At 35.6% G+C, this 12,030-nt stretch overlaps 2 protein-coding genes across 3 annotated transcripts; one reads left to right on the top strand and one right to left on the bottom strand.

Annotated features, from left to right (window-relative positions):
• Nucleotides 1-229: 229 nt before the first annotated feature.
• On the top strand, nucleotides 230-3,552 carry LOC107014483 (probable pectinesterase/pectinesterase inhibitor 61). Its single transcript, XM_015214411.2, has 3 exons — nucleotides 230-1,306; nucleotides 1,545-1,681; nucleotides 2,576-3,552. Exons 1-3 carry the CDS (start codon nucleotides 390-392, stop codon nucleotides 3,271-3,273), a joined length of 1,752 nt encoding a protein of 583 aa, XP_015069897.1. The 5' UTR covers nucleotides 230-389; the 3' UTR covers nucleotides 3,274-3,552.
• A 742-nt stretch (nucleotides 3,553-4,294) lies between these two features.
• Nucleotides 4,295-10,445, bottom strand: LOC107014484 (phosphatidylinositol 4-kinase gamma 3). 2 transcript variants are annotated; one of them, XM_015214413.2, is made up of 3 exons: nucleotides 10,209-10,445; nucleotides 5,295-6,687; nucleotides 4,295-4,857 (listed from the first exon to the last, which is right to left on the bottom strand). In XM_015214413.2, exons 2-3 carry the CDS (start codon nucleotides 6,657-6,659, stop codon nucleotides 4,480-4,482), a joined length of 1,743 nt encoding a protein of 580 aa, XP_015069899.1. In that variant the 5' UTR covers nucleotides 6,660-6,687; nucleotides 10,209-10,445; the 3' UTR covers nucleotides 4,295-4,479. The 2 variants fall into 2 exon arrangements, with proteins under 2 accessions (XP_015069899.1, XP_027770947.1); XM_027915146.1 differs by lacking the exon at nucleotides 10,209-10,445 and having other exon boundaries at nucleotides 5,295-6,693.
• Nucleotides 10,446-12,030: the final 1,585 nt, after the last annotated feature.

The raw sequence follows: 12,030 nt of genomic DNA, 5'->3' as shown, positions 1-12,030 counted from the left end.
AAAGTATACTACAATTCGGTATTCGTCACCCTTAGTACTAAGGTAATCTACGAATGGACAAAGAAAATAGCTTGCTTACGACTTCCTATTTTCAAACTTATAAAAAATTAAAATTTTTCGATATTTTTAATTAAAAATAAAATAATCACATGCGAAATTTTCATTGAAAATTTACTCTTTTCACTAATTAATTACTATATATATATATAGTCGAAGCCAGCTAATTCTCTTCTCCTTTAAGACATCGACTTCGCACCAACCACTGAAATTCTTTTTCTTAATTAGCAATACTCACCGCCCAATATATACTCACATAATTTCTCCATTCTTCATCACACTCTTTAACTCACTAACTTCCATTTTTGTTCACATTTTTTGTATTTATAAAAATGGGCTATGGCCGTTTAGGAAAACCGGACCCCGGAGAAACCTCCGGCAGGGTGATAATTCCCAATCCCCGGAGTAATAAGATTAAGATCATGTTGATTTCAGCCACTGTACTTTTAATTGCTTCGGCAATTTCTGTTGCGGTTTTGATCGGAGTTCGGCATAAGGCCGGAAATAGAATTGATAAACCAAGTCAAGCAATGGCGCGTACCTGTAGTCGTACTCTGTATCCATCTCTCTGTCTCAGTTCGCTGATTAATTATCCTGGAGCTAACTCTGCTTCTGACAGTGACCTCGTTCACATTTCAGTCAATTTAACTCTGCAGCGATTTGGTAAAGGACTTTACAAAGCTTCCGATATCAACAACCTACAAATGAATACGCAAGTTAGATCGGCGTACGACGATTGCCTTGAATTGTTGGAAGAATCAGTTGATCTTCTCTCACACTCGTTAGACTCTGTTTTCTCCGGCGATGGAGATTCGCCGACGGGATCTACACAGGACGTCATGACGTGGCTAAGCGCAGCTCTCACGAATCAGGACACGTGTACCGACGGATTCGCCGACGTCACCGGGAATGTGAAGGATCATATGTCGGAGAACCTAAAGGACTTATCTGAATTGGTGAGTAATGCTCTCGCTATTTACACCGCCGCGAATGGCGACGATGACTTCTCCGGGATTCCGATACAGAATCGCCGGCGTAGATTGATGGAATTCGAAACACATCATGATGAATTTCCGAAATGGATGTCACGGAGGGATAGAAAATTGATGAATAAATCAGTGTCGGAAATTCAAGCAGATATAATAGTGGCGAAGGACGGTAGCGGGACGGTGAAGACGATAGCTGAAGCGATAAAAAAGGTGCCGGAAAAGAGTAATCACCGGACCATAATTTACGTGAAGGCGGGAAGGTAAAATGCAAATTATCTTTTTTGGGAAAAAGTAGGTTGGAAAAGTGAAAAACTTTTTGATTCACTTTTTGGTAACGTATCTGATCCCCTTTTCAATCATTTTTTTTTAAAATTTTATTTTCACTTACGTGGCAGAGTAAACTTTTTCTTCATTTTTTTTTGTCGTAGTCATTAAGGAATTTGACTTCATATTGTTTTTAATCATTTTATTATTATTATTATAAAAAATAAATGATAGGTATGAAGAAAATAATTTGAAAGTAGGGAGGAAAAAAATGAACGTGATGTTCATAGGAGATGGAAAGGGGAAGACGGTAATTACGGGAGGAAAAAGTGTATCTCAACACCTAACAACATTCCATACTGCCTCCTTTGGTAAAATTCTCACTCCTCGATGTTTCGTTTAGTTTATTTGTCATGTTTTTTATGTGCAAATTATTTTTTTAGATATTTTTGTGTCTTTTTCGTTAATTTTTAGATATGTACTCCCTTCCAGTAGTTCTTGGGTTAAAATTTTTGACTTCGCTATGGACTTACAGCGGCGGCTAAAAAATCCTAATAAACTCGCATGTTCCATCTAATTTATTGCATTTAACCTTTCAAAGCCTATTAAGGATAGCGATATGACCTAACTAAATTTGGTGGCCACAATTTAAAGAGGGAATATTGCTATTGTAGTAGGAGCAAGTGGAGTCATCACTATTTTCCATGTCCTTTGATTTATCTCTTATGCTCACCTTTGTGTTTAACTTTAAGTTATTTTGTACACTTCTAACATCTCCCATAGAGATAGAATATATGTTTGGTGTCTAACATGAGGTCGAAAAAAGAAAAGAGAGGGATGGAGTTTCTCTTGATTTTGGTATAGTGGGCCCATGGTTAGAGGGCTCTCGCACAATGGCATATTAGCTCAGTGATACAACACGCCCTTGATAATTGTGTTGTTCTGCTTGGGTTGTGAGGGCCCCTTGGGTTTATCCTGTACCGGAAAAAGAATAGAAAATGGAACAAATATGAGTTGTTTATATTGTATTTTGATTATTGCACTATTTTGTTGGTTCATCGTGGTAGTTGCTATGTTTTCTATATTGTTTTCTTTCTTCTTTTTTTTTTGTACTTGGATTTGTTGCACTTGAACTGTGGGTGTTTCGAAAACAGTCTTTCTATCTTCACTAGGTAGTGGTAAAACCTGCACACTTTATCTTCTCTAGACCCACGTGTCGGATTTTACTGGTATGTTGTTGTAGTAATTTCTTAATGAACATGCAGCTGCAACTGGAGCTGGTTTTATTGCAAGGGATGTGACATTTGAGAACTATGCTGGACCAAACAATCATCAAGCAGTAGCCCTCCGTATCGGAGGTGATCACGCCGTGGTCTTCCGGTGCAATGTTATTGGATACCAAGACACCCTCTACGTGCATTCACAGCGTCAATTCTATCGTGAGTGTGATATCTATGGTACAGTAGATTTCATTTTTGGAAATGCAGCAGTGGTCCTCCAAAACTGTAACATCTATGCTCGAAAGCCGATGGCTAATCAAAAGAACACCATCACAGCCCAAAACAGGAAAGACCCTAACCAAAACACTGGGATTTCAATCCATGCTTGCAAAATCATGGCAACACCTGATCTTCAGGCGTCTAAAGGAAGCTTCTCTACATATCTAGGTCGACCATGGAAGATGTATTCGCGAACAGTATACATGTTATCTAACATGGGTGATCATATACACCCACATGGTTGGCTTGAGTGGAATGGTGATTTCGCGCTGAACACATTGTATTATGGTGAATACATGAACTTTGGGCCAGGAGCAGCAGTAGGGCAACGCGTCACTTGGCCAGGGTATCGGGTGATTAAGTCTGTCGAAGAGGCCAGCAAGTTCACTGTATCAAAGTTTATTTATGGATCATCTTGGTTGCCTTCAACTGGGGTGTCTTTCTTGGCAGGGCTAAGTACTTAAAAGAAAGGTATAAATATCAGATTTATGTTTTTTTGCAGTCGGTATATATAAATAATAAGTATGTACCATTGTTATTTAATTCTTAAGTGTAATAATTTATAAGCTGTAAGTTGCAATTTTGCTTTATTGGTGAACTGACTAAAGAGCAAGTTTGCAACATTCTAGAGATACCTCTTCATTAAATGATAAATGTTGTAATTTCTTTTTTGTTGTAATTAGAACATACCAGCAAAAAGTTATTGGTTTAATGGAAAAGTGCCAGTTTCACATTACATTCAATTGATTGAGTTTCAAATTGATAGTGACTTTTGTGGATGTGTATCCCCTTTAATAACCAGGTACGGAATCGTCTTTGATATGGAGTGTTTTACTCAAAGTGAGACTTTTGGATAGTCAGGCCCAAAGCAAGCACAGGAAAAAGGGTGGAAAAACAGAAAAATCATATGCACTTGGACTTGTGCAGAAGTCAGAAGCTTAGCAAAATGGTTTCCTATTAATATAACTTTGATCAAATCCTTTCTTTTCCATTGAAATTGTACTAGATAAGGAATGTGATGCTGACAGAAGAACAAAACCAACTTACATGGTGGTTAGCTTTACTGAAATTTAAAGTAAACACGTAAGAATGTCAAGGGTCCCCCCCAAGGCATAGAATAAAGGTAGAGTTATGGAGATTGATTCGTTTGGTAACTTAGGCAACTAAGGATCAGAAATGGATAATTTGAATCCAGACAACAAAAACATTCCTATAAGTGAAATCTGGAGAGATTTAAGATATACGCATACCTTATCCCTGAAGAAATTGTTCTAATGACTCTCTCAAGTAACTGATCAATACTAGTTGAAGCCCTTCTCTAGTTTCCTGGTCCTTAAATTAGCTTCAAAGCTGAAGTGGACCAGTCATCTGGCTCGGCAATTAGGAGCGTTGGTGCGTTACAATAACTTCCAAACCATGATGTCAAATGAGTGGTGGAGGGGCCTCCAAGTTCAATTCCCTATGTGGATAGTCATGAGGCCAACAAAGCTATTAACAGGTAGGATATATTTATCAAGTCATATTTTTTCCACAATAACAAAAAGCTAAATATTTCAAGTTAAAAGAGCCCCTACAAACACCACATTAACATCCCACCCTTTCCCAGAATTTAGTTTCAACCAGGTAACTATTAATATATGCACAAAATTTACATCTTCATACATACATATTTACTTAATCAGGTCACCAAGGCGTCGATCCATGATAACCGAAACAGACTGCATGAATGCTGCCTCACTTGTTCCTGGGAGCACACTCTCTTCAGCTTCTTCAACAATCTGCTCAATGATAGACTCCTTCTTCAGTGCTTCCCTGCACATGATTCCTCCAATTGCACAAGGGGGGAGACCTCTCTCTGCACCTTTCTTCAGAAGCATAGTAGAGATACGAAATACACGTGCACAAGCAAGGGACATGGTCCAACCATGAAACTTCAGAAGCTCAATGTCTTTCTCAGCATCAAGAGAGTGTATGTATGCAATTGTCTCAGCAGAGTAAGGTTGTTGTGCTTGAGGCCAGTAGAGCCAATCAAAAGTACAATCTTCAAACTGTATTAGAAAAAAGGGAAATTAGAGGATGGGATGGGGTAAAAAATGAGTGGAGAACCATATCTGGAAAAGAAAAATCAGGGCATGGAGAAGTTGCCTTGATTAATGCAATCACATTCCACAAATTAGCAGGTAAGACAAGATCAACACCTAGTGTACTATGATCTAGAGTGAATGAGCAAAAAATGATGCATACCAGGGAATACTCTCTTAACCTATATCATACTCCTCATAAAACATATATTCTTCTAAAACCGATCATAGAAAATATATACATCACCATAGAAGTCATAAAAAGGCCTGAAATAGACCCAGTAAAGGGAATCAGAAGAGAAGTTAATTAATACCCATATCATCTTAGGATATGCCATCTAAGATTACTACATGCTTCTATAGTTCTATTTGGTAAATATTGGATGCTGAGTTGAGACACTTACATTTTCAGGGAAGCAGTAGCCATGATCAATTGGTATAAGCACAACCTGACCATTCATATCATCCTTCTGAACCAAAATGTTTCCAGCATGCCTATCTGCATTAGCCAACCTTATGTCCAGCACAGAAATCCTGTGTACAGCATCAACAGGAAAAGCACGAGGACCAAAATCCTCGCAACTTCCACTGTTCTTCCTGAACATCTGCAGCGACCCAATCTTAATACTCTTGGATGAATATTCAGAGCCTTCAGCATGATTGAAACCAGTATGGAAACACTTGACCATAACTGTTGGAGGAACCCCAGCAAATCCCTTCTCATCACAACAAGCTGAGCGAGGTCCCGACTTGGGATGATCCAAAATATACGCAGCAACCTCCCTAAATGCCCCCTCTCCTACACGTGTGCCCTTCTTCAACCCCTCACCATCTACAGACAATGGAAGCCCCCGGGGATTATTCACAGCCATAGGCTCCTCATCTGTTGGTTTAAAAACAGAGACATAATTCTGAGCATATGAATCTAGCATGAAATAAGCACCCCCTGATCCCTCCGAGGACCTAATTGGTTGGTGACCCCTTGCCATACCATCGAAAGTTCTGCCAATCAGCTGCTTAACAACTGGCGATGGTGTGATCTTAGGATTGACAATCAATGGTTCCAAAATAAAACTTCTTGGCACAGTATTGAGTCCAACAGCCTGAAACCTCTCTTGGAGCTTCTCTACTGCATCAGACCCTTTCTCATTTGATGCCGATGCTACAACTGAAACTTCAAAATCTGTTTTCACGGCTTGAGCCTGTACTTTAGCTGATTTACGCACCAACAAGTGAATTACTGCATCGTTGCTTTTACAAATATCATTTATCAGCCTCTTATCTTCTAGTTCCACACCATCATGTACTAGTTCCTGTTCCCTAAGATCACGAAAGTCTCTTCCCTTCTTTGCAATCTGCTCTTTAACATAACCAACATTTCTATTTCTATCGACATGGAACTCAAACTCCTGACCACACACTGTCCTAACAGTAATTGCTTGTATATCAGACAGACGAAGAACCAAATGCAAAATGTTACCATCAGCAACCCCATAGTCCCCCACACGGGAATTGTTCCGAGCCAACTCCTTTCCATCAAAGACAAGCTTCTGCTTCTTCACAAAGAAACCTTTGAATGTTTGGATTTTAGATTTCACATAGGCAATAGAATCGGACTCCTTAACACGCAAGGGAATTACAGACCCACCCACGGTCAAAAAAATCAAGATTGAATCATTGGACCGGAACCGGTATTGGCCTGCCAAACAGCTTGCTAAGTTCAAATGATCTTCATAGACTGGACTAAGCGCAACAGTAGCAATAGACATTGTTCTCTAAAGGTAAGGACTTCTTTCCCTACAAATCAAATTTACTCATTAGAGTTAGTATATGATAGATAATAATTGTGATGTGTCATACTTGTTTAACCCATCAACAATTACAAAAGCCACAAATTGATATAGCTTAAAATGCTAAGACCTTGGAAACTCACAAGTTGTGGCTAAAATCAACACTACACTCATTTATATTTTCTGTTTTCTGATATGGATGCTGTATTCTATGGTTTTCAGTTCCCCAGTTATGAGTTGTGCTTATGAGAAACTCATTTGGATCAATCAGAAGTATTTCCTTTTCTTCTTCCTTTTTAAAAAATTTATTACAAAGGGTTTAGGGTTTCAATTTTAGGCGTAAACTTGAAGGTTAAAATGGTGAAAGAAGGTCTAGTTGGTACCCTAGAACCATGAAGTTTCTATCAGTTCATCTATCAGATTGCTGCAATTTCAACTTATTTATTGAGAAATGTCATTCTCTAACAATTCAACCGTTTGGTATAGAGTTCACTTTGTAGTCAAACAAATCAAATCTAAAGCTCTGCATTCCCGTATAGGATGGATGTCGAGATACTGATTTTATTCGCCTATGGTTCTTTTCATGATCCCCTTGGCTACTATTTGGCTTCCATTACTCATTGTTACTGGACATTTGCTACATTTCTTTTATATTCAGAAGAACTAGTTAGTATGTTACCACAAATCAAATTTTACTCATCAGATTAAGCACAGGATTAAATATCTCAAACAATCATGTTGATAATCAGTCAACAAAACCACAATAATACATCATTTTGGATAACCAAAACTTTAGTATAAAAATTGTTCCTAAAATTAATAGCAGCAACTATAGATTTCAAACAAATACCATGAATAGCCAAGAATTAGTCACAGCAGTGCAGAGACATGGAACTACAGGTAAATTTTTGGCAAAACCCCAAGTGTAAAGTAGTAAACCAGCAAAATAATTAAGGTTTAATCGAGACAGAATTCGGTCACCATCAGCTCACAAACTCTTAAAGAGATTTCAGAAACCCCACCAAGATAACATCAACTACTCAATTATTACATTTGGTAGCAAAAATCAATTCACTAGATATACCAATATAGACATCAACAAACGTTCTCAACAAACCTATTAATCAAATCAACAACAATAATTCAATCTTATCATTTCAAATATTCAAACATAGAGATGCTTGTATAAACAAATACTTAACATAGAACAATCATTACATATAAGCCAGTAATACCGTATAACCGTATAATCACAAGAAATAATAATGCACACTTACACTCAAAAGGAAAAAACTCAGTATCTTGGAAAGATTTTAATGATAATTCATACATACATCAAATTCAATAACTTGGAAATTTTTCTGAATGAATATTTTTGTGTCATTGTTCAATTAATATATTTTCTATTAATTTTAATCATTACTTCAAAACATTAATAACCAATCATATTAAGCCACTAAAAGAATTGAAATCTAGGCTTAAAGTTGTCCAGGAATCTTCAAAAGGAAAAAAGAAAGAAGCATAAAGTCACTATAAAGTAGCATTGAATAATTACTGAAGATAAGCATAATCTTAATTTCCTCATAAATGACAAAATACAAAAGTAGGAAACACAAGCATGGATATAAAATAGGTACTTCCATGGGTTGGATTTGGGCACTTTCATGGGTTGAAATGGGCTATGTCCAATTAGCCCATCAGAAAATTGTATCGTTGCCCAAACCGTAAGTTAATGGGCGGGTTAGATGGGCTTGGGACATTTTTGACACCCCTAGTTCCAGCAAAGAGGACCAAAGAAAATAAGAGTTTCAGGGGTTTAAGCAAGAAACAAAGATACACTAACTATGGGAACATGAAAGCGAAAAATTTAAATTTCTTGTCAGAAAGAAATAATTAACTCTTTAATCAACAAAATGTTAAGAATCTATAAAAACATTGGGCCTTATGGTTGTTCATTTATATATGTTGTTTTCTGATAAGTAAGGGGGTGCACGTTCCTAAGTGGTGTCATCCAACACGGCTTTGCTAGAAAGTTAAACTAAATGTGTATGATCGATAGAGTGAGAAAACAAATATCACAAGATATAAGAGAAAGTAACACCGCTTAACACATTCCAACTCTTAGTTCACTGGTCCAGCGTTGAGTTTTCTTAATGAATGGCGCGGATCGATTCCCCCAAAATTCACGAATTAGTCTTTGTTTTTTAGCATTTTTATGTTTCTTTAAAAAGAGTTCCTCAAAGGATTCGATACACCGACCTCCCCTTCAATAAACATCAAACAAACCAACAGACCACTGGCTCTTTGAAACTAATGTTTGTTATTGTTTTCCTTTTGAAGTGATAGTGTATGGACAGTGGAACAACATACTCCCTCCAATCATTTTTACTAGTCCAGTTTGGACTTTCACACCCTTTAAAAAAACAATGACTAATATGACCTTGATCCCTTAATTGATGTTAAGTCTTAGGTCTTGAGAAGATTTGGGAATAAGTAACTAATGCTAAGGATTAAATATGAAAAAGCAAAAACTCTCTCTATACACTAAAAGTAACAAGTAAAAGTGAAAATGTATTTTTAGTACATAGGACAAGTAAAAGCAAAAGGAGGGAGTAGATCAACCGTGAAACTTCTTTGAAACGTTTACTTCCCTCAATTAGTACCACGACGATTAACATTTATGCTAGTGTCTATTTTTGAGAACATTTACGATAGAGTGTTTATTTTGACAAAATCTTACGTACGGGCTACGCCACTGCTTATAAGGATGTGATTATTATGCATTATTCATTTCCCCAGCTATAAGTTGTGCTTATAAGAAACTCACTTGGATCCATGATAAGGATTTCCTCTTTCTTTTTCTTTTTAACTTAAGAAATAGAGTTTAGGGTCTCAGTTTTAGGTCTACAATTAGAAGTTCAAATGGTGAAAGTACAATCATGAACTTTGTATCAGTTTGTCAATGACATTGCTGCTATTTCAACTTTTACGTTGAAAAAGCATCATTTTCTAATCAAATCAACTGTTTGTATAGAGTTCACTTTGTAGTCAACAAAAGCAGGTATCAGTTTCAATTCTTCACATTTCATTAACGTATACTTCTAACAATTTACTTCCCATTACTCTTTATTACACTATACATTGGCTACATTTCTTCTATTTTCAGGAAAACTAGCTACCAGATAGCCACAAATCAAAAATTGCTCACAGATCAAGCTCATGACTAATCATCCCAAACAATTATGTTGTTAATCAGTCAACAAAACCAGAATTATACATAATTTTGCAAAACCATCACTCTGTACTACTAAAACTAACAGCAGCAACTACAGATTTCAAACAAATATTCCCTGAATAGACACATCGGCGTAAACCTACACCACGAGCTTAGGTTCAATTAAGACCCGATTCAGTCACCATGAGCTCACCAAACCTAACAATTTTTGCAGAAAAAAGGGGATTTGGGGTTTTAAGCAACAAACACTAACAATACCAAACAAAAAATAGCGAAAAATGTGAATTTCTTACCAGAAAGCGAAGAGAAATCAAAGCAGAACTTGAATCTTTTCGCATACAACAATAATCACTGTGAATTTGCCCTCATTAGGTTTGCTTCAGCCTACAACAGTGATGATCCCTTTCTCCTTTTCACTTAGTAGAGAGGATTTTAGCTTAAACAAAGGAGTAATGATAATTAGCAAACCCTCCATGCATATATAGAAATGGAACTTTTTACACTTTTTCACCGCAAACAACGCCCTTTTTTTTTTTTTTTTTTTTTACGATATTTGAATGTTCTAGAACTTAATTAGTGTTTCTTTCTTTTTTCGTAATCGATAAATATGTTTTTTAACTTGATCTCAGCTAAATTTATGCTTTCGTTGTTGACATTATAAATAAATATTTGCATAATGTAAATAAAAACTAAAAAAATATAAATACAAATTGATACGACGAGTGTATTTGTGTTTTATTTATTTATTTTTGCACCTTTTTATTGAGTTGCTTGTATACTCCATAGTTAGAAATAGATCACATTTCAAAAAGTTGTAATGCAAACAAAAACTAAGATTCATTAACATTTACTAATATACCAAAAAATAGATGAATGCAAAATATCTATAATTTTTATAATAAATTATAACGAAATGATTCTGTATATTACTACTTTAATGTGATATATATACACTTAATGTGGATAATTACTTGAGCAAAACTTACTACATGTCATTAATTTTTTTTGAAAAGAAACAAAAAATATTTATGAGCAAGGACAGGAGATTTGTATCTTTTTTTTTTTTTACTTTGGATATACATCGAAATTTATATTTTCTCGTGGTATACTCTCATTTTAACTTCTTGTTTTTGTTTATAAAATTTAACCTTAAATAATTGTTACTTTTAGAATTATAATTAAAGTACAATATTCTTAGACTAATATCCTTGACACTAAAGAAGGATAATTTAAAATACTATTATTTGTATTTATTATTATTTTAATTGACATAAAAAAGATTGTAACTTTATTTTACCCTTTTAACTTGGGTAACAAGGACTGTTAATAAAAGGAAGGTAAAAACAACAGAACTTGGCCACCAAGATATATCTGACATGGCAAGTACGAATGATAGCCAATTGTATTTAGCCAAGTCAGCAAACTTTACCTGTCTCTTTTGCCAAGTGAGCAAACTTTACATGTCTCTTTCTATTAAGATTGATTATAGTCAACAACATCAATGATCTAATGGACTTATGTATCACATTTGGTTCGATTTATCGATTTTCAATTTGTAAGTATGTTAAATTAATAATGAAATTAAAAAGATATTTATCACAAGTTTCGATTAAATATTTTATGATTCTTAACAATTCAATTTTCAATTTAACACAAAATTGTTTTCCTTCTGGCTAAATAGCAAACTTGAATACAATAATAATGGCAGGGTAATGTCACGACCCAACTCATCGGGTCGTGCAGGCACCCACTCTACAATCTAAGTAGGAAAATTCTCGTAAACCCAAAGGTTTAAACATGCGAAAATTAAAGAAATATAGATATAATAGGAATAAAATCTTTACAAACAAAACTCTTTTTCACGAACTAATTAAGATTTGTAAAGTAATTAACAACCCTAAGGATCTAGTCTAACATGTAGAAGAGCTAGCAAGAGTAAGAGTTCGACAAATTAATAAAAAAAAACACAGCTCCTACCATGTAGGAAGAAGAATGAAGCTGCTGGGGAATTTCTTCGTCTTCACCTTATGAAACATCACCAATCATGCATTTAGACTATCTCAAAAAGACATATATAGCTAGAGTAGTATTAGTACAACCACACGTACGGGTAGG

Source organism: Solanum pennellii, chromosome 3 (genome assembly GCF_001406875.1).
Source record: "Solanum pennellii chromosome 3, SPENNV200".
In the NCBI taxonomy this organism is placed as follows: domain Eukaryota; kingdom Viridiplantae; phylum Streptophyta; class Magnoliopsida; order Solanales; family Solanaceae; genus Solanum; species Solanum pennellii.
Note: the sequence above shows the minus strand (reverse complement) of the source record. Positions and strands in the feature narration are given on the sequence as shown.